The sequence below is a fragment of the Cervus canadensis genome, chromosome 28, assembly GCF_019320065.1.
Source record: "Cervus canadensis isolate Bull #8, Minnesota chromosome 28, ASM1932006v1, whole genome shotgun sequence".
NCBI classification, from domain to species: domain Eukaryota; kingdom Metazoa; phylum Chordata; class Mammalia; order Artiodactyla; family Cervidae; genus Cervus; species Cervus canadensis.
This window is the reverse complement of record NC_057413.1, coordinates 31,886,177-31,908,924: the sequence shown is the minus strand read 5'-3', so window position 1 is coordinate 31,908,924 and position 22,748 is coordinate 31,886,177. Positions and strand designations below refer to the sequence as shown.

At 46.7% G+C, this 22,748-nt stretch overlaps 2 protein-coding genes across 4 annotated transcripts in view; both read left to right on the top strand.

Moving 5' to 3' along the window:
• The window catches only part of LOC122429273 (spermatogenesis-associated protein 31E1-like), a 35,137-nt gene extending 14,534 nt beyond the window's left edge, over nt 1–20,603 (top strand). The window contains exons 3-6 of the mRNA XM_043449500.1: nt 14,208–14,265; nt 14,834–14,894; nt 15,588–16,226; nt 20,486–20,603. Of these exons, the coding sequence (XP_043305435.1) occupies nt 14,208–14,265; nt 14,834–14,894; nt 15,588–16,226; nt 20,486–20,603 (876 nt within the window). The remainder of the gene's footprint in view (nt 1–14,207; nt 14,266–14,833; nt 14,895–15,587; nt 16,227–20,485) is intronic.
• Nucleotides 1–22,748, top strand: part of LOC122429463 — a 174,452-nt gene that overhangs the window by 79,598 nt on the left and 72,106 nt on the right. The window lies entirely within an intron of this gene.

The window sequence follows — 22,748 nt, the reverse complement described above, 5'->3', positions numbered from 1 at the left end:
GTAAGTGCAGGGTGACACACGGGCCTGACTCTGTCATATAGGCCCTCGAAGCAGGCCTGGAGGTCTGACGTCTGAGAAGCGATACAGTTGGTGCAAGATAGAGGCCTGAAAACACACTCACTGTGGATGTCTTTCCTTCAAGGGAGATGGCTTTCCAAGCCTCCTGCATGTTGAGAGCCACACGCTGCTTGAAGGCACTTGCTTGGAGATCGTTTTTCAGTGGAAAGTTTCCCTGAGGCCCTGCCCATTCAGAGTTGCCCCACACTCACAGGGAAAGTCCCAGCAACATCAAAGTCTCTTCCATCACGTTTGCTCTGTAGGAGAGATCTAGTGAGCCCAGTTCTGTTTGGAAAGTTCTTGGATCCTGTGGGGACACAGCAAGTGTGTCAGCCTGGATACCAGGCCAAGGAGGCAAAATTTACATCTTTCTCTCAGGGGCCTCTAAATTGGTGTGGCCTAGCAAATGCATGAAAATCCATCCAAATGCTGTTTTCACACTTGTGACAGAGCTAACTTTACTCTTCTCCACCCCTTGGAATTTCTGAAGCAAGCAGGTGGTTCACAACTCCTTGCCACTGGCCAATTAGCAGTGGAATGTCACCTTGATGAGGTGACCACAGCATGGCACCCAACACTCTCAGAAACACTCCCGCAACAGTATCCGCAGGAACCATAGCGGAATGAACTAGGAATTTGTTTTCAAGGGTAGAAAAGTGCAGGGAGACACATGGCCTTGACTCTGGAATCTAGGCACTCGGAGCAGCAACTGAGGACTCACATCTTAGAAGCAAAATGGTTCATGCAAGATAGAGGCCTGGAAACACACTCTCTGTGAATGCCTTTCCTTCCTTGAAAGAAGAAAGCTTTCCCAGGATCCTGCATGCTGAGAATCACACACTGCTTGAAGGTCATTTTTCAGTGGCAAGTCCCCTGATGCCATGAATGTTGGGAGGGTTCCCATATTCACAGGAAAAATCAAAACAACATCCATAGGTCTGTTCCATCACGTTTTTTTCTGTAGGAGAGACCTAGTGAGCCTAGGTCTTTCTGGAACATTCTTGAATCCTGCAGGGAAACACCTTGTCGTTCAAACTGGATACAGAGCCTAGGAGCCAAAATTCACATTTTTCTCTTGGGGGACCCTAAAGAGGTGCAGCCTAGCAACTTCTTGTAAATCCATGCAATTGCTGTTTTCTTACTTCTGACAGAGCTAGCTTTGCTCCACCCACCCTTTCGGATTTATGACACAAGTGGGCAGCTCACAATGCCTCGCCTTGGGCCAATGTGCAGTGACATGTTACCTCCATGGCGTAAACACAGTATGGCAGCCAGCACTCTCAGACACAGCTGCACAGACTGCATCTTCATTGTCAGTACCGGTATGAACCAGGAATGTGTTTGCAAGGCTCAGAAAGTGCAGGGAGACACACTGCCTTGACCTGGGATTTAGGACCTTGGAGGAGGCCTGGATGTCTCACGTCTTAGAAGCAAAATCCTCCTTTGTGAGGAATCCCACACACACAGGGAAAGTGAAAGCAATATGCATATGTCTGTTCCATCACGTGTTCTCTGTAGGAGAGATCTAGTAAACCTAAGTATGTCTGGAATATTCTTGGATCCTGTGGGGACACAACCTGTGTGTCAACCTGGATACCAGGCCTGGGGGCAAAATTCACAGAATGCTCTCGGGGAGCCATAAACATGTGTGGCTGGGCAACTTCTTGAATATACTTCCAATTGCTGTTTTCTTACTCCTGAAAGAGCTCCATTTGCTCTATCTTTTGGGATTTCTGAAGCAAGGAGGCAGCTGTGAATTCCTTGCCTCCAGCCTATTTCCTGTGTAATGTCACTTCGATGAGTTGACCACAGTATGGCACCCATCACTCTCAGACACACTCCTGCAACCTGCTTCCTCATGGGCAGTATGACTATGACATAGGAGTGTGTTTGTAAGCCTCATTAAGTGCAGGGAGACACATGGCCCTGACTGCAATTTAGGTCCTTGGAGCAGGCCTGGATGTCTCATGTCTTTGAAGCTAAAGAACTCCTGCAAGAGAGAGGCATGAAGACACACTTTCTGTGGATGCCTTTCCTTCCACGAAGGAAGATAGCTTTCCCAGCATTCTGGGTGCTGCGAGTCACACACTGCTTGGAAGCACTTGCTTGGAGGTCAGTTTTCAGTGGCAAGGTCCCCTGAGGCCGTGAGCAGAGACAGGGTTCCCACACTCACAGGGAAAGTCAAAGCAACTTCCAAACATCTGTTCCATCACATTGTCTCTGTAGGAGAGGTCTAGTGATCCTAGGTTTATCTAGAGCGTTCGTGAATCCTTTGGGGAAGCACCCTGTGTGTCAACCTGGATACAGGACCTAGGGGGCAAAATTCACATTCTTCTCTTGGGGATCCCTAATGCAGTGTGGCCTAACAACTGCTTGAGAATCCATCCAGTTACTGCTTTCTTACATCTGATAGAGGTAGCTTTACTCCACCGTTTGCAGTTTCTGAAGCAAGCTGCCAGGTCTTAGCTCTTCGCCTCAGGCCTACTTGCAGTGGAATGCCACCTCAGTGAGGTGAGCACGCTATAGCACCCACCACTCTCAGACACACTCGTGCAGCCTGTTTCCTCATGAGCAGTATGACTGTGACATAGAGATGTGTTTGTAAGGCTTGGAAGTGCAGGGAGATATACAGCCCTGACTCTGCAATTATGTCCTGCAAACAGACCTGGGGTGGGGGTGGGGGTCTCACGTCTTAGAGACAAAACCGTTCCAGTAACATAGAGGCTGGAAAACACTCTCTTTTAATGCCTTTGCCTCCTCGGAGGAAGATGTCTTCCCAGCATCCTGGGTGCTGAGAGTCACACTTGGCTTGGAAGCACTTTCTTGGAGGTCATTTTTCAGTGGCAATATCCCCAGAGGCCGTGATCATATGGACGTGTCCCACACTCACAGGGAGAATCAAAACAATGTTCAAAGGTCTGTTCCATCACGTTTCCTCTGTAAGAGAGGTCTAGTAAGCCTAGGTATATCTGGAGCATTCTTGGATCCTTTGGGTACACACCCTGTGTGTCAACCTGGATACTGAACCTAGGGGGCAAAATTCACATTTTTCTCTCTGGGGACCCTAACGCGATACAGCCTAACGACTGTTTTGACATCCATCCAATTGCTGTTTTCTTTCTTCTGATGGAGCAAGATTTGATCCACCCTTTTGGATTTTTGAAGCAAGCGAGTGGCTCGCCACGCCTCACCTCAGGCCCATTTGCTATGGAATATAACCTCAATGAGGTGACCACAGTATGGCACCCAGCACTCTCAGACACAATCCCACTGCATGCTTCATTATGGGCTGTACCAGTGTGACCTAGGAATGTGTTTTCAAGGCTCAGAAATTGCTGCCACCACAGAATCCTGTCTTACCAAGAGGAAAGGAGAAGGAGGACAGATACACCCCGTTATCACCAAGCCACCCCGATGGGCCATAGCTTTTCCAAAAAGAGTAAGTGGACCAGTCCCAGGGACAGCAAGTGGGCCTTCTCACCCAGGGAGCCAGGTACCCCTCCAGGCATAGTCTGCCAGCATGGCTCACGAGTGACACGGGTCCCAGGCCATTCCCTCCACTGTCCAAGGCATGGTCTTCCTCAGAAATATACCTCTTCTGGTGAATCCAACATGCTTTTCACAGCATTCTGGGTAGGAAAACTCTCCTCCAAGAAAAAAATGCATCCCATGCAAATAAATAGATTTTTCTCCAATCTTAGCACATCCTCTATGTGCTAAAGGCTTCTTCCTACCAGAAATTTTGTTTCATGAAATAAATGTGTTTTTTTTTTTTCTCATGAGCAGGGGTAGTGGCCTGCTGGTGCCTCACTGAGGGAGATGGAAGTCATCGGGGTCCACGCTTCCCAGGTGCCTGCTTTGACTTCCAGACGGAATGGGGTCGTGGAGGGAGGGTGACCCCAGCATGGATACTCACCCTCACCCCAGTTCCGTAACTGCGCCTTCAGTTTCCATAATACCAGCATTAGAGAAACAAGCAACAGCGTTTAGGACATGTCACAGTGAACTAAACCTAAAGACCTCCCCCTTCTCAGGACCTTGCTCAGTTCTATCCTACTCTCTCTCCACCTGTTCATTGTGCAGCTGGTAGGGGAGGTGTGTTTAGAAGCTGAAATTCCCCTCAGGCTCAAGAAGTGTCAGGGACAAACTCACATGTCAGAATAAGGAGGGGAGTCCAGAGATGGGAAAAGCCTCACCCCCGAGTCACAGCGAGGTAGATGCTGCTGCCCTGAAAGCCCCTTTCTCTCCCAGATGTGGCTGGGATGGGATGTAGAGGAAGGATATTAGTGGCAGGGGAGCCCATAGATGGTGCATTTACCAAGGAGCATTGGTGTCCCACCACCGTCCACAGGGCCAGAGGAAAGAAGTGAGGGGCCTGGTGGCTCATGCTGGCATTGCTCCAGAGTCTCCCCTCTACTCTAGTTCCCCGGACCTGTCTGAGGGAGGCCACCTGGAGGCCCTCAACAGAGGGCCAAACTCCCAGAGGCAACAGAAGCTCAAGCAGAGAAGCTTCACTTTTCCCCACGGTAGCAATCAGCTTTTACAGGACTGGGTACTCAGGACAGACTCACAGTCCATGACCTCTATCTACATGTGTGGCCCAAGGAGGCTCCCAGGGTACAGGTAGGACTCAACAGGACCAGGGCCTGTTCAGGAGTCACAGCAGGTCTCACGTGCACTCAGTCTTACTCACTCTAGAGGCCGGTGGAAGACACCAGCAGCCAGTATGTGTCACCCAGCGTGCATGAAAGGGACCTGCAGAAAATGAACACTCCATCAGCTTTCCTCCTTGGGTTCATCCAAGCTGGAAAGTGGGGAGACAAGCATTTCTCCAGGGAGATTCGGGGCTCTATGTCACAGACACTCCCCTGGTGCACAGTCCCCTTCCAGAAGGGGGCCTCTGATCCAGGAGCTGGCAGGAACGGGCCTGCCTCCATGCCTGTCAGGGCCCCCACATGTGGGACCAGGCCCAGGGCTGTGGGGGCAGTGGGCACAGGCCTACTTGTGCTGTGGTTCCTCCCTGGAGACTAGTCCTGACTCTGCACCGCATCCCCCATGGTGGGCACAGCGGTGGGGGCTCAGCCAGGGTCTGAGGGGAGGCGTTGGGTCCTCGGTCATCGAGTGACCTCGAGAGTTCAGGAGAGGGGAGCACAGAGCTTGGATCCTGAGCCTGGCTGCTGCCAGGGCCTCTCAGAGGCACCAAGAGCTGAGCGCTGAGTTGGGGGAGCTGGAACTAAGGTGCCCATCTGGAGACATGACGCAGAAGGGACACTGACAGAACAGCAAGAAACCTGACCTGGAGAGTCCCTTCCTTCTCCTGCCGTGAGGTGCAGAGAGGACAGCAATGGAGGGGCCCGTGAAGAGTGGGTGAGACCCACACTCACCCCAGAGAGGGACACCCCATACACCCTCTAGGATTTCAGGAGTTTTTTATGGGGCCATCTATATATATTTTGCTGTGTAGGGGGCAAGTCTGTGGCTATTTTTAGGGGCTCATAGATGTTGTTTATTCTTGTGTTTATATAGTTCTGTATTCTGCAAGATCGGAGAATTAATTCTGTGTGAGAATTTGGGAATGTGGGATAAGCATATGCAGGTAGTGTGGTATGTATTTGAAAGAGAGTGTATGTATATAGTCATATCTTTGCATATTTGTAATGTAGTGGGTAATTGTGGTTATATTTGGGGCTTATGGAGAGTTGTGTGTATAATGAGCTTGTGTGTGTATTCAAGGGGAATGGCCATTTGGAGGAATATTTGCTAGTGCTTTGAATTTCTATTTTTCAGTAGGGGCCACCTAGGCTTACATATTTTGAGAAGTTAGTATGTATATATCTGATGAGAAGGTGAGATTTCAGGTTTATACAGGGGAGTTGGTAAATTTCATTTATATATATTAGAAACATGTGAAGTGATTATTTGTTAGTATATGCAGATGTATGAGCTGGCTTCTAATAGCTAGGGATCATTTGGTATATGGAAGTTTTTTCATAAGTGGTTTCCTGGAGATATTTCTATCCGTCTTACTTGTGTATACTGATTTGTATGTGTCCATCATTAGGTGCATGAATTATGAAAGTGCTCATAATGTATGGAGTGCTAGGCGTATTTAAATGTATTTCTTTGAAGACTGTTAGGGTGTTTATACTTGTGTGTTTTAGCAGGTAATATATTCATATATTCAGGGTGAGGATTGATATACATATATAGTGTCCTTCTCTTTATATGTTGGGAGAGAGGTGAGGAGGTTGTATTATGGAGAGATAGCATACTGGATCTCCAGTATTCTTGCCTGAAGAATCCCCATGGACAGAGGAGCCTGGTGGGCTATAGTCCATGGGGTCACAAAGAGTCAGACACAACTAAGTGACTAAGCGCAGCATAGCACAGCATTTCATTCTTCATATTCAGAATGGTGTTTTTTCCTTAATACCCTTTTTGGGATAGTTCATTGCTTTATATAATGACTTCTATATGCTGATTTTATATCCTGCAACTTTGCTGAATTCATTTATGAGTTCTGAAGGTTTCTGTTACCGTTGTCACTGTTGTTGCTTTTGAAACTTTAGGATTTTCTACATATATGATCATGTCATCTGCAAATGGAGGCAATTTGACTTCTTCCTTTCTGATTTTAATGCATTTTATTTCTTCGTCTTGCCTAAGTCTTCTGGCTCGGACTTTCAGTGCTATGTTGAATAAATGTGGTGGGTGTGGGCATTTTTGCCTTCTTCCTGATGTTAGAGCGAAAGCTTTCAGTTTTTCACTTTTGAGTCATATGTTTGCTGTGATCTTTTCATATGTGCCATTATTGTGTTGAGGTGCGATCCTTCTGTACCCAATTTGCTGAGAGTTTTTGTCATGAAAGAATGTTGAATATTGTCAAATCCTTTTCTGCGTCTATTGAGATGATCATGAGTTTTTCCCCATTTTGTTAATGTAGTGTATTATGTTGATTGATTTGTGTTATTTTGAACCATCCTTGCATCCCATGAATAAATCACATTTAATCATGGATTAGGATCCTTCTAATTAATTCTTGAATTAGCTTTGCTAACACTTTTTGAGGTATTTTGAATCTGTGCTCATTCCAGATGTTGACCTATAATCTTCTTGTAATGTCTCTTTCTGACTTTGATATCAAGGTAATGCTGGGCTTGTAGACTTAATTTAAAAGTGTTCCCTGCTCTCCAGTGTTTTTGGAGGACTTGGAAAGGATTGGTCTGAATTCTTTAAACGTTTGGTGTAACTTACCAATGAAGCCATGTGGCCCTGAATTTTCTTTATTTTTATATTATTGATTCTGTCTCCTTGTTATTGGTCTGTTCCGACTTTCTATTTTGTCTCAATTCAGTGTTAATAGGTTGTATGTTTCTAGGAATTTATCTGTTACTTCTAGGTTATCTAATTTGTTGACATAATTATTTAAGATCGATTCTAATGATTCTTTTATTACTGAGGCATCATTTGTATTGCCTCCTTTTTCATTTTTGATTTCATTGATTTGTGTCTCTTTCATCTTAATCTGGCTAGCAGTCTGTCACATTAACATTTTCCAGAAAACACTACTTAGTTTTGTTTATATTTTCGATTACTTTTCTGTTGTCTCATTCCTTCTGCTAAATGTGAGATGAGTGTTTTCATTTTCTGTAGTTCTTGAGGCATAAAATTAAATTTTTTATTTGAAGTTTTTCTTACCTTTTGATGTATGCAATTATCATTATGAACATCTCCTGTAGTTTTGCTTTTGGTTCATCCCATAAGTCTTAGTGTGTTGTGTTTCATTTTAGTTTAATATACTTTTTCATTTTCCCTTTGATTTTATCTTTCATCCAATGTTTTTTTTTTTAAAGCTTTTATACAACATGATAAATATAATTAAAATTGGTGTATTTTATATATGAGGTTTAAGAAAGTAAATCCTAAGAGTTCTTGTCACAAAAGAAAAATTTTTTTCTTTTATTTTTATTTTGTATCCATATGAGATGATGTTCACTAACCTTCTGTGATAATCATTTCCTGATGTATGTAAGTCAAATCATTATGCTGTATGTCTTAAAATTATGCAGTGGTCAATGTCAGTTAAGTCTCAATAAAACCAGAAGTGGGGAAAAGACTGTATGGTTTAGTTCCCACATATTTCTCAATTTTCCTGTTTTCTTGCTGTTAAGGGATTTATTTTATCTTACTGTGGTCAGAAAAAATACCTAAACTATTTCACATCTGTTAATTCTTAATTAATTAATTAATAATTGTTTTGAAATAGTAATTTTGTAACCAAATTATTTAAATTTGCTAAAACTTGCCTGTGGCCTATTGAGTGTCCTGGAGAAGGTTGCTTGTGTATTTGAATGTATATGTGCTGCTGCTTGGTGCTATGTTTAAATATGTCTGTAAGGAGCATGTGGTCTATAGTGTTTCCAAGGCATGTTTGTTTACTGATTCTCTATCCATTTTTATAAGTGGATAATTGAGGTTCCTTACGGCCATTTTATGCAATCAATTTTTTTTCTTTTTTTTCCAGTATTTGCTTTATACCTTTATGGGCTCTGATGCTGTATGCGTATATAATTTTTATATCTTCCTGTAGAAGTGACTCTTATTAAAATACAGAGATGTTCTTTTTCTATGGAGACAATTTTGGACTTAATATCTATTTTCTCTTTTATATGAGTAGCCACCCCTGCTTTCTTTTGCTTACTATTTACATGCATGGAGTATCTTTTTTTATCCCTTCATTTTGAGCCTATATATGTCTTTAAATCTAAAATGAATTTCTTGCAGATAACTTCAAGTTGGGTCTTTTTATTTCTTTCTTTTTTAAACCATTCAACCACTGTTTAATCCCTTTATCTTATTTATTGATCAGTAGGGATTTCTGTAACTGTTTAGTTAATTGTCTTCTGTATATTTTGCAGGTGTTGTCCTCTTCCTCTCTAGCATTCTTTCATTGTTGTTTGATGACTTTTTAGTAGTGATTTGCTTTTACCCCTGCCTTCATTTTGTTTTCAAGATTTTGTATCACCTTTACTATCAGTGTTCTGAATTCTCTGATAGACTCCCTGTCTCCTCTTCGTTTGTTTGGTCTATCGAGTTTTTACCATGTTCCTTCACCTCCTGTATATTTCTCATCTTTTCATTTTATTTAGTTTGCTGTGTTTGGTGCCTCCTTGCTTTAGGCTGGAGGGTTCTTCAGTTCAGTGCAGTTCAGTCGCTCAGTCGTGTCCGACTCTTTGCGACCCCATAAATCGTAGCACGCCAGGCCTCCCTGTCCATCACCAACTCCTGGAGTTGACTCAAACTCATGTCCATCGAGTCAGTGATGCCATCCAGCATCTCATCCTCTGTTGTCGCCATCTCCTCCTGCCCCCAGTCCCTTCCAGCATCAGGGTCGTTTTCAATGAGTCAGCTCTTCGTATGAGGTGGCCAAAGTATTGGAGTTTCAGGTTCAGCATCAGTCCTTCCAATGAACACCCAGGACTGAACTCCTTTAGGATGGACTGGTTGGATCTCCTTGCAGCCCAAGGGGCTCTCGAGTCTTCTCCAACATCAAAGTTCAAAAGCATCAAATTTTCGGCGCCCAGCTTTCTTCACAGTCCAACTCTCACATCCATACATGACCACTGGAAAAACCATAGCCGTGACTAGACAGACCTTTGTATAGCAAAGTAATGTCTCTGCTTTTTAATATGCCATCTAGGTTGCTCATAACTTTCCTTCCAAGGAGTAACCGTCTTGTAATTTCATGGCTGCCGTCACCATCTGCAGTGATTTTGGAGCCCAAAAAATAAAGTCTGACACGGTTTCCACAGTTTCTCCATCTATTTCCCATGAAGGGATGGGACCAGATGCCATGATCTTAGTTTTCTGAATGTTGAGATTTAAGCCAACTTTTTCACTCTCCTCCTTCACTATCATCAAGAGGCTCTTTAGTTCTTCCTCACTCTCTGCCATAAGCGTGGTGTCATCTACATATCTGAGGTTATTGATATTTCTCCCAGCAATCTTGATTCCAGCTTGTGCTTCCTCCAGCCTAGCGTTTCTCGTGATGTACTCTGCATATAAGTTAAATAAGCAGTGTGAAAATATACAACATTGACGTACTCCTTTCATATTTGGAAGCAGTCTGCTGCTCCAGGTCCGGTTCTAACTCTTGCTTCCTGACCTGCATACCGGTTTCTCAAGAGGCAGGTCAGGTGGTCTGGTATTCCCATCTCTTTCAGAATTTTCCACAGTTTATTGTGATCCACACAGTGGCTTTAAAATAGTCAATCAAGCAGAAATAGATGTTTTTCTGGAACTCTCTTGCTTTTTTGATGATCCAGCGGTTGTTGCCAATTTGATCTCTCATTCCTCTGCCTTTTCTAAAAGCAGCTTGAACATCTGGAAGTTCACTGTTCACATATTGCTGAATCCTGCTTGGAGAATTTTGAGTGTTACTTTACTAGCATGTGAGATGAGTGCAATTGTGCGGTAGTTTGAGCATTCTTTGGGATTTCTTTTCTTTGGTATTGGAATGAAAGCTGACCTTTTCCAGTCCTATGGCCACTGCTGAGTTTTCCAAATTTGCTGGCATATTGAGTGCAGCACTTTGACAGCATCATCTTTTAGGACTTGCAATAGCTCGACTGGAATTCCATCATCTCCACTAGTTTTGTTCATAGTGATGCTTTCTAAGGCCCACTTGACTTCACATTCCAGGATGTCTGGCTCTAGGTGACTGATCACACCATCATGATTATCTGGGTCATGAAGACCTTTTTTGTACAGTTCTTCTGTGTATCCTTGCCACCTCTTATTGATATCTTCTGCTTCTGTTAAGTCCATAACTTTTCTGACGTTTATCAAACCCATCTTTGCATGAAATGTTCCCTTGGTATCTCTAATTTTCTTGAAGAGATCTCTGGTCTTTCCCATTCTGTTGTTTTCATGTATTTCTTTGCACTGATCGCGGAGGAAGGCTTTCTTATTTCTCCTTGCTATTCTTTGGAACTCTGCATTCAAATGGGAATATCTTTCCTTTTCTCCTTTGCTTTTCACTTCTCTTCATTTCACAGCTATTTGTAAGGCCTCTTCAGACAACCATTTTGCCTTTTTGCATTTCTTTTCCATGGGGATGGTCTTGATCCCTGTCTCCTGTACAATGTCATGAAGCTCCATCCATAATTCATCAGGCTCTCTGTCTATCAGATCTAGTCCCTTGAGTCTATTTCTCACTTCCACTGTACACTCATAAAGGATTTGATTTAGGTCATAGCCGAATGGTCTAGTGGTTTTCCCTACTTTCATCAATATTAGATCAGTCTAATAGGAAATGTTAAAAGGAGTTCTACAAGCTGAAATGAAAAGATGCTAATTAGGAAAAGGAAACTATATCAAAGTATAAAACTCGCTGGGACAGATAAGTACAAGGTTAAAATCGGAAAACTCTAGTGTTGAAACGGTGGTGAGCAAAGCATTTATATATCACATATAACTCAGATATCATTTATAAATTTAGTATTAAGGTCAAAACATTAAAATATCAAAATAGTGATAACTGCAAGATGGACTAAAGGAGCCATGCTTGAAGAATTAGATGAAAATATGATACTAAGTCAAAAGAGACACTCAATGAGTAGCTAGGAATTGTTTTTAAAAAGGAAACTAATATGAATCCTAGACTTGAAAACTATAGTTATTAAATTGAAAAATAGTTCAATAGCACACTTGAGATGGTAGCAGAAAGAATCCATAAACTGAAAGATGAATTCAGGAAATCAGTGTAAAAAACAAAGAGAGAAGATGTTGAGGGAAAACGATCTACAGCATCCACTCAGCACACCATCAAATATGGAAGGAAAGAGACTCTCGGAAAGAAGGGAGATGAGAGGGGACAGCATAACATTACTTGTAGACATCATGGCTAAAAGATTATAAAATTTTGATGAAAAACACTCTCCAGATTCAGAGTTCACCTCTAGCAAAATGACAGGAAACAGATCCACTCTAAGACACATCTTGGTCAAACTGTGGAAAAACAAAGGAAAAATCTTGAAAGTAGCCAGAGAGAAACTGTTCTCCAGATATGCTGCTGTTGCTGCGTCACTTCAGCTGTGTCTGACTCTGTGTGACCCCATAGATGGCAGCCTTTCCAGGCTCCTCTGTTCCTGGGACTCTCCAGGCAAGAACACTGGAGTGGATTGCCATTTCCTTCTCCAATGCATACATGCATGCTAAGTCGCTTCAGTCATGTCCGACTCTGTGCGACCCCATGGACAGCAGCCCACCAGGCTCCTCTGTCCACGGGATTCTCTAGGCAAGCATACTGGAGTGAGTTTCCATTTCCTTCTCCTCTCCATATATGAGGAGACCACAATAAGATTAATCACTGACTTCCAGTCAGAAATGGCAGAGTGAAGGCCGTGGGATGTCATACTAAAAGATTTGAAAGAAAAAAATTGTCACCCAAGTATTCCATGTCTATAAAATCTATGCTTCAGGGAAAAAGGCAAAATAAAAATGTTCCCAGATAAACAGAGACTGGGAGAATTGACTGCTAGCAGTCCGACTTATAACAAATACTGAAAGATAACTTTTGAACTGGGATAAAAAACAAAAAAAAAAACCTTGGTTCTTAGATTTGAAAACACTGGGCTGATTTGTTAAAAGGATATGTGTGTATCTGTAAAGAGTGTTCCAAAACTTTTTGTTCAGTGTATTGAGTTCAGAAAACAAGGATGCTGGCAAATTATGAAAAACTTACTCTGAAGATTTATTTCAATTTGTTTTATATTTCATAGCCTTGTAAATTTCAAATTATTTTAAATTAATTTTTAATTCCCAGTAGTTGAATGTAGTAAAAATTAACTGAAATTAGAAAAAATATATATCTTAAAAGTAAAAATACCTGGGACTAACCAAAGTTATAGGGAGAACTCCAGAATTTTTAAAGTATTGATGGGACTCAAGCAATGTTATCAAAGGAACCAGGAATTCTCTGAGTTCTAGGTGGAAAGAAGCAACACTTGACTAATGTCTCTAGCAGGATGAGAAGGTAGGATGGGAAGGCTCAGAGAAGGGAGATGAATGGAGCTGTGTGGCTGGATGGTTATGGTCCAGCCTCCTCCTCTGCTAACCCCTCTTACCCCCAAGGGCCCTTTGTGACCAGAGCACATCTCTGTGATGCGAGCCTAGTACTTTAGTCCCCAAGTGCACCCCTTGGCTCAGTTGCCTGAGGGCAGCGGTGTGACTCAGATGATGGAGAATCCTCTCTTTTTCCTGAAAAAACACTTCTGATACTTGGCTGAACTCCAGCTCCCCTTTCTGGATGATCGATACCATCCTCGCCTTTCTGTGTGGACTGGGGCTCTTTCTCCTGATCCTTCCCTACCTGGAGAATAACCCAGCCTTTGCTCCCGCTAGGAAACATGGAAACATCAGGAAGGTAAGGAACTCTTGGTCCAGACTGACAAGCATATAAAATCTTTGTTATTATTATTTCTACATTTCTGAATCAACCAGAGATTCTTGAGGTGGGGAAGAACAGGACATTTATTTTCAAGGAAGAAAAGAATATCATGCCTCTAGGGACAAACCAGGCTGGGCAGGAGATAGAGTGAACCCTAGGATTTCTACCCAAAGATCTCAGATCAGTTGTCCTGGTGTGGTAGGGGTCCAGGGCATGTCCCAAACACAGTGACCAGGGGTTGAGGACTGGATACTGAGTTCAGTCTCAGGCCGAGGACAGGACTCTGAGCCCTAGTTCAGCAGCTGTGAACGGTGTCTCAGGGCTGATGATCTGGCAGCGCTGAAGCCCCAAGAGCATCAGAGCAGGGGCTGGGGGGCGGGCTGGTGTCAGGAAGCAAAGATCAACCTGATGAAGCTCAGAGTCACCCACAGTCTGAGAATGTGTGTGTTTCTTGAGCAGAGGAACAGTGACGAAAGTAGTACAGAGTGCATTTCACATTGAGAATAGTCTTTCGTTCTTCAAAGAAGGAAAACAGAAGATATTTTATCCACTTTAAAAGTGAGTGAAAGGAAAGAAAAATCACAGAGCTCTGTCAGTGAAATGTAGAAAGTCATATTGTGTATGGACACTAGTGCCTGATGCTTGTCTAGAGAGAGGAGACTGAGAATTGGGTCTTAAGCCCTAATTTTTTCTCTCTCAGCATCGAAAGGAACGAAGGGGAAGAAGCAGGAGCAGCAAGAGAAATGGCGCTTTGAAAGGTGAGTTCTGACATCCAGCCATGAGTGCCCCGAGTGTTAGTCCCCACCACTCTGGCCATGAGGCCCAGCTCCACGGGTCTGAGCGGGGCCAGTGGCAGGACTTCTTCCTTGAGGAGCAGGGCCCCCGGGGGGCTTCTGGGAAGGAGGGCAGAATCCAGACACTTCCCAGATTCCATGTGTAGAATGGAGCTGTGAGGGGCCTGGAAAAGACTGTACCAAAAGGGCGTGTAGGCTGCATTGGACTAATAGCACCTGGATTGGGAAGTGAGCCCTCCAGGACACATAGGACACATGGTTTAACTGTGCTCAGGTTCAACTGCAAAGTGATGCCTGCCCATCGCCTACAGGTAGGTGGTGAGGGCAGTAAGGAGTAAAGGATATGGAAAAACGTTAAGTGATAAACCCTTTCTTGAGCGTCACCATCACTGTCAGGGATCATGTGGTGTTGGACACTGGAACTTGGGCTCCAATCTCGCAATGGTGTCCCCTTAAAGAGACAGTGCACTCAACTTCTATAAGACCCCTGGCTCCTATCTTCACCACCATGACCCAGTCTGCTGATTTCCAGCTTGCAGAGATTGCCTGGAAGAACTGGAAGAGGTCTGGGACCTGACTTCACTTCTGCAAAGGTAGAGAATCTACCCTTTCTTTCTAGGGGGTTCTTCTAGAGTCTATGGTGTAAACCCAGGGATTCTGGCAGCCTGGGGCTGAGCTGGGAGGAGTCCTGAGGGCAGGGTATGGCTATCATCCCATGGTGAGGAACAGTGGGAGCATTGCGAAGTCAGCACTGGGGCCCTGCAGGGCTGTGGGGTGTGGCTGCCCGCCGCTGCCTGGCCTGTCTGGTCCTCCTGGCCTAGCAGCTCCTGGCTGCAGCTTGTTCTTCATGTCTCCTGCAGATACCTGTGGAGGTTCCCTGACAAGGACAGCTTTCATCAGATCTCATGGCAAGATTCACCTGGTGAGGTTTGCAAAGCAGTGCCTGCTGGAGGCCACCCACCATGCAGGGAAGAGGCGGCTCCCACCATTTCCCCAGCTCCTCTGACCAAGCAGCCTCTACCCTGGGCTTCTGCCATTTCTCCGGGTTCAGTTTCTACGTACTCAGAGTCATACCTGAGTGCCTCTCCAACACGAGAGCCTTTCTTTCCCCTGGACAGCCTTTCCCCCTGGCCACTGGCTGTTTCCCCTTCCCCACCAAGCCCGCCTCATGGGAGAGCCTGCCCTCCACCTCCAGCACCCTGCTCTACCCCAACACCATGAGGCTCCATGCTGAGTCTCACTCAGGGTGACTCCATGACACGCACACTGGGTACCATCCCACACAGGTCATCTCCGCACTCCCCCTGGAGACCAGCCATTCCAGGGATTGTCCATTCAAGCAGCCCTGGATCGGCCCTGGCCTGGTGGCAGGAAGCAGCCACAGCCTGGAGCTTCTCCACCTCAACACACTTAGAGTCCCAGAAAGAAAGCCTTCCCCTCTACCCACCAGAGGCCTCATTCTGGGGAGATCCCCGAAACAGGCAGGGAGAGGCTGGTGGCCTCGCTTTTATCAACCCTAATGTCCAGGAGCTGCTGGAAATACTCATCACCAAAAGAGTGGAACTGAAGTCTTGGAAGGAGAAAGAAAAGGACGAAGAGGCAGGCTACCACCTGAATTCTTTGGGGAAGAGGATCGAGTCGCTGGGTCACAAACAGGACACCTTGGGTCACCAACACTTCGGGAACATAACTGGCAAACATGATCAGCTGCTTGGTCCCGAGAAGCCCCAATATCCTGACATTCTGGGGGGCTGTCTACAGAAGACATGCAGCCAGCTCTTCTGGGGTCTCCCCTTTCTGCACAGTGAGTCTCTCATAGCTGCTGTCACAGTACCTGGGTCAGCTCTAGAGTTATGCCCTGTCTTATTTAACGAACGCTCTAAAGCCAAACCATTGCATATTCCAGCTAAAGTAACTTCACAGCTGTCATTGGCCAAGCACTTGACCCAACCTATGGCCCAGGCTCAACCTCAGTCCTTGACTCCCACCATGCCCCAGTTGCAGCCATCACCTCTGGGTCACATGGAGACCCAGGCCCAACCCCTACCTTCAACTCCAACCATGCCCCAATGTCAACCATCATCTGAAGTTTCATTGGAGACCCAGTCCAGCTCCCAAATCGTGGCTTCAACCATGCCTCACTCTCTACCACCAACTCGGGCTCACATGGAGGCCCAGGCCCGACCCCAACTCTTGGTTCCAACCATGCCTCACTTTCAGCCACCACCTCAGACTCACATGGAGACCCAGGCCCGCCCCCCACCATGGACTCCACTCACGCCCTAATTTCAACCATCACCTCGAGCTCACATGGAGACCCAGGTGCGATCCCAACTCTTGGCTCAAACCATGTCTCATTTTCAACTACCACTTCGGGCTCACATGAAGACCCAGGTTCCGCCCCTAGTCCAGACTCCATCCATGTCCCAGTGTCAACCACCACAACCTCAAGCTCACATGGAGATTCAGGACCAATCCCTACCTTGGACTCCAAACATGCCCCAGTTTCAACCACTTGTTCAGGCTCATGTGGAGACCCAGGGCCGATCCCTGCACTGGACTGCAACCATGCCTCAATGTCCACCATCATCTGAGATTTCTATGGAGGTCCAGGACCACCAACAACCCTCAGCTCCAACCATGCCCCAGTTTCAACCACCTCCTCGGGCTCACGTGGAGATCCAGGCCCAACCGATACCCCTGGCTCTAAATATACCTCACTGTCAGCCATCTTCTCAGGCTCATATGGAGATCCAGGCCCAACCTCAATTTTTAACTCCAACCATACCCCAATATCATCCACAACCTCAGGCTCAGTTAGAAACCACTGTCCATCTATCACCCTCCCCCCTAGTCCAGTCATCATCTTCTCAACGCCAGATTGGCATTGAGAAGTCCTTTGAAACATCTTGCCCTACAGTCCCAAATAAGGCATCATCTTTCAGTTCAAATGCAATTGAAAACCTGGAATGTCACTTTTGGAAAAAACAACTAGAAAGCAGGAGAACTTTACCCTCTTTGGTTAAAAATTCTCAGCAAGTCTTTAGCCAGGTCACTCTCAACCCATCCCAGGAGACCAGGTCTTCCCAGGCCCACAGCTCTGTCCCCATCCTTCCTGGGCATTTGATCAGCCCTGAGGTTCGGAAGAAACTGGAGCACCACATTTCCCAAAGGTTCATGCAGCAACAGAGTGGCCTGCCCTGCAGAATCCAAGCATCTCAGAAACTGATGCAGCCCCAGGATCAATACCCAAGGCCATGTCAGGCACAGGGCAGGGAGGGGCCCTCAAGATCTTCTGCAGGTCGAGGCAAAAGGAGCCAGGATGCACAAAAGATGAGGTCCAAGTGCCCAACACAAATCCTACCAGGGACAGACCTGTGCCATGAGGTGGGGCAGAGTATGGGGAAGATCGTAAAAGATCTGTACATGTTCCCAGCCAACCCTCCAGTGAAGGATCCAAGAGGAAAACCTGCATCAGAAATAGAGTTGAGCCTAGACAGGAAGCAACCAGAAGTCTCAGGAGTCCTTACAGAGAGGAAGGCAGAGCAGATCTGTGAGAGTGAGATCCCTGTGAATGTCTGTCACTTGAGGCTTGTGGACAACCTTGTTTTAGGCACTCTGGGAGAGACAAATGCTCCCATGAAGACAGAAAGTACACAGTCCTCTCAGGATGGGAAAGCCTCCATGATCACCTCCCATGAGTCTCTTGTCCTCAGCCCGTATACTGAGCAGGAGTTGGAAGCACATATAATAAGGTTTCGGGTGAGGCACAGGTGGAGCCTACTCTTCAAAGTCCTTAAGTTCATATTTCGCTTGAAGTTGAAAAAGGTTCAAGTGCCCACATTGAAGGTCACCTGTGAATCTGGATACCACTCAAATGCCTTATTAACCAAGGGCTTGGGGAAACCTCCTTAGCCCCGTGCAGGTGAGAAACTGAAAACAACGCAGGCAGTTCCCCCACTGGAGAGGCCCCTCCCTGTTCCCTCACAGGTGACTGAGGAAGCCTGGGGGGCTCTGGGAGGACGCACACCTGGGGACATCCATAAGCCCCCAGAGGCCCCTCTGACTCGACAGAAAGACAAGCCACCTCCTCAAGCTCCCACATACAGCTTTGTGGGCAGAATGTGGCACAGCATGTCTGTTGTGGAGGCTGAGAAAGGCAGCCAGGAGCCAAGTCCAAGTTCAGCCATGGCCAGGAATGAGGCACAGAAGGAAACTAGGGGGCAGGCCTCCCCAGCATCTTGCTCTAATGTGATAGTTGTGGACCTTTATGAATGTTCCCCATCTTCCAGGGCCGAAGAGGTCGTGGAGGGAGACTCTGCTGGGAAGGGCACCAGGGAACCTAGCGTGCAGGTCAAATACCTAGACATCAATATCGATCTCAGGAGATCACGGTCTCCAAGGTCCAGTGAAAGCCCCTCACTGAACACCACATCTGCTGCCTCAAATACAGAAGATCTACTCTTTGAGACACAGTCTCGTAAGCTTGAGTCTCAAGGGTTCACTGACCAGCAGGCTCCGGCTCAAGGCCGAGCTACCAGCGTGCTCCTTCAAGACTGTGAAACTGGAGTACTCCTTCAAGACTGTGCCACCGATGTGCTTCTCAAAGATTGTCACTCGAATATGTTTCTTGCCGCAAACATCTTGGCTTCTCAGGAATCTGTCCTATTTTCAGATCTTATCCAGTGGAGACAAGTGCAATTCCCAAAAACTCTATGATGCTACCTCAATTGAAGGGAGCAGCCAGGGGCAGCAGGTGACATGAGGCGACAGCTCAAATATAAGAGCCACTGCAAGGAGTCTGTTCCCAAGGATGGGAGAGAGAAATATACAAGGCCCAAATTAAGACATTAAAAAGGGGCTGGCAGAACGGAGGGCTTACCAAGCCCAAGGGATGAGTCATCCTGGCCAGAAAAAAGAATCAACAGAGTCCCTAAGAAGCAAGTTTCAGCAGTTAGTCCTAAAGAAGAGACAGGTTCCATCAGAAAGCCACTTCAAAGAAAGGATTAAGCTCCTTCTGCAGTGGATTTTCCCCAGTAAAGGCAGAGAACCAGAAGAGCCCTTGCAAAAAGGCAGGCCTGAAACAGCCACTGTCCAGAGCCAAGAATCAATCAAGAGCAAATCGACCATGGACAGCAGGGCTGTTGAGGCTCAGACTCTCATGACAGCTGTTGGGCAGATCTTAAAGGAGAGGATGGTCTTTCACCACGGACCTCACGCCACAGAGTTAAACTGGTACCAAGCAGAATTCCAGGGCCCCCGAGGTCCACATTACTGCCACCACAGAATCCTGTCTTACCAAGAGGAAAGAAGAATGAGGAGAGATACACCCCGTTATCACCAAGCCACCCCAACGGGCCATAGCTTTTCAAAAAAGAGTAAGTGGACCAGTCCCAGGGACAGCAGGTGGGCCTTCTCGCCCAGGGAGCCAGGGCCCCCTCCAGGCAGAGTCTGCCAGCATGGCTCACGAGTGACACGGGTCCCAGGCCATTCCCTCCACTGTCCAAGGCATGGTCTCCCTCAGAAATATACCTCTTCTGGTGAATCCGAACATGCTTTTCACAGCATTCCGGGTAGGAAAACTCTCCTCCAAGAAAAAAATGCATGCCATGCAGATAAATACATTTTTCTCCAATGTTAGCACATCCTCTGTGTGCTAAAGGCTTCTTCCTACCAGAAATTTTGTTTCATGAAATAAATGTTTTTTTCCCATGAGCAGGGGTAGTGGCCTGTCGGTGCCTCACTGAGGGAGATGGAAGGCATCGGGGTCCACGCTTCCCAGGTGCCTGCTTTGACTTCCAGATGGGATGGGGCCGTGGAGGGAGGGTGACCCCAGCATGGATACTCACCCTCACCCCAGTTCCATAACTGCGCCTTCAGTTTCCATAATACCAGCATTAGAGAAACAAGCAACAGCGTTTAGGACATGTCACAGTGAACTAAACCTAAAGACCTCCCCCTTCTCAGGATCTTGCTCAGTTCTATCCTACTCTCTCTCCACCTGTTCATTGTGCAGCTGGTAGGGGAGGTGTGTTCAGAAGCTGAAATTCCCCTCAGGCTCAAGAAGTGTCAGGGACAAACTCACATGTCAGAATAAGGAGGGGAGTCCAGAGGTGGGACAAGCCTCACCCCCGAGTCACAGCGGGGTAGATGCTGCTGCCCTGAAAGCCCCTTTCTCTCCCAGATGTGGCTGGGATGGGATGCAGAGGAAGGATGTTAGTGGCAGGGAGCCCATAGATGGTGCATTTACCAAGGAGCATTGGTGTCCCACCACCGTCCACAGGGCCAGAGGAAAGAAGTGAGGGGCCTGGTGGCTCATGCTGGCATCACTCCAGAGTCTCCCCTCTACTGTACTTCCCCGGACCTGTCTGAGGGAGGCCACCTGGAGGCCCTCGAGGGCCAAGCTCCCAGAGGCAACAGAAGCTCAAGCAGAGAAGCTTCACTTTTCCCCACTGTAGCAATCAGCTTTTACAGGACTGGGTACTCAGGACAGACTCACAGTCCGTGACCTCTACCTACATGTGTGGCCCAAGGGGGCTCCCAGGGTACAGGTAGGACTCAACAGGCCCAGGGACTGTTCAGGAGTCACAGCAGGTCTCACCTGCACTCAGTCTTACTCACTCCAGAGGCCAGGATGTGTCACCTAGCATACATGGAAGGGACCTGCAGAAAATGAACACGCCATCAGCTTTCCTCCTTGGGCTCATCCAAGCTGGAAAGCGGGGAGACGAGCATTTCTCCAGAGATATTCGGGGCTCTATGTCACAGACAACCCCCTGGTGCACAGTCCCCCTCCAGAAGGGGGCCTCTGATCCAGGAGCTGGCAGGAACGGCCCCACCTCCATGCCTGTCAGGGCCCCCACATGTGGGACCAGGCCCAGGGCTGTGGGGGCAGTGGGCACAGGCCTACTTGTGCTGTGGTTCCTCCCTGGAGACTAGTCCTGACTCTGCACCACATCCCCCAGGGTGGGCACAGCGGTGGGGGCTCAGCCAGGGTCTGAGGGGAGGCGTTGGGTCCTAGGCCATCGAGTGACCTCGAGAGTTCAGGAGAGGGGAGCACAGAGCTTGGATCCTCAGCCTGGCTGCTGCCAGGGCCTCTCAGAGGCACCAAGAGCTGAGCGCTGAGTTGGGGGAGCTGGAACTAAGGTGTCCATCTGGAGACATGACGCAGAAGGGACACTGACAGAACAGCAAGAAACCTGACCTGGAGAGTCCCTTCCTTCTCCTGCCGTGAGGTGCAGAGAGGACAGCAATGGAGGGGCCCGTGAAGAGTGGGTGAGACCCACAGTCACCCCAGAGAGGGACCCCACATTTACACACAGTGACCCAGCACAGGGCCCCCAATCACCCCACAGAGACCTTGACAGACCCACACTCACCCCAGAGAGGGACCCCCCCCCCCATACACCCTCACTGATCTAGCACTGGGCCCCCATGAAGTGTGTGTCAGACCCACACTCACCCCAGAGAGAGACCCCCCATATACCCACAGTGACCCAGCACTGCTGCTGCACAGTGCCGCCAATAACCCCACAGAGACCTCGACAGACCCACACTCACCCCAGAGAGGGACCCCGCATTCACCCACACTGATCTAGCACAGGGCCCCCATGAAGAGTGGGTCAGACCCACACTTACCCCAGACAGTGACCCCCCATATACACACAGTGACCAAGCACAGGGCCCCCAATAACCCCACAGAAACCTCGACAGACCCACACTCACCCCAGAGAGGAACCCCCCATATACACACATATGCACAACTTTCACATCCAGTAAATGGTTAACTGATGCTTAAAACGATTAGTCTTTTGCAGTTGATGCTTTTGTTTTGTTTCTCCAGACATCCCACTTCACCCTGGCTTGCCAGCTGGCACTGTAGTAACTAGGATTTCAGGAGTAGGCATCCCAGCTTCCCTTTCTATTACTGCTTTCAGATTTTGTTTCCTTGAACAGTTTTACTTTTCATGAATGTGTTTTCTCAGGGAGAGATCCCTTTCTGAAATGATAACTACATTCTGGGACAATGAAGCTCCATGTCTATTCAACAAAGCATCTCCTATTTCTTTTCTAAAACTCCACTCTTGTGCCAAGACCCCATTAATCATCAACAAGTAGTACAGGAAGTCCTGGCTGAACAGCTGTCATCTAATCTTTCTCAAAAGTGGACTGGGAGAAACCAAATCATGTGGTAAGATGAAGTTTTTAGTTCTGAATGAATTGGCAATCCTTTTACAAATGATTTTGTTTTCAACTAGGAACATTAGAGAAATGTTTTAGGATTTTTTTTTTTTTTGCATCAACTGGGCAAAAATCTTGATTTTTGAGGTGACATTTTATTTTTGTTTTGCAACTAAACAATTTATAATAACTATAATATTTCTTGAAATTGCATATTATTTCTCCAACTGGTTTTGGAAATAAGCCCTATATTATTCTTTTATCCA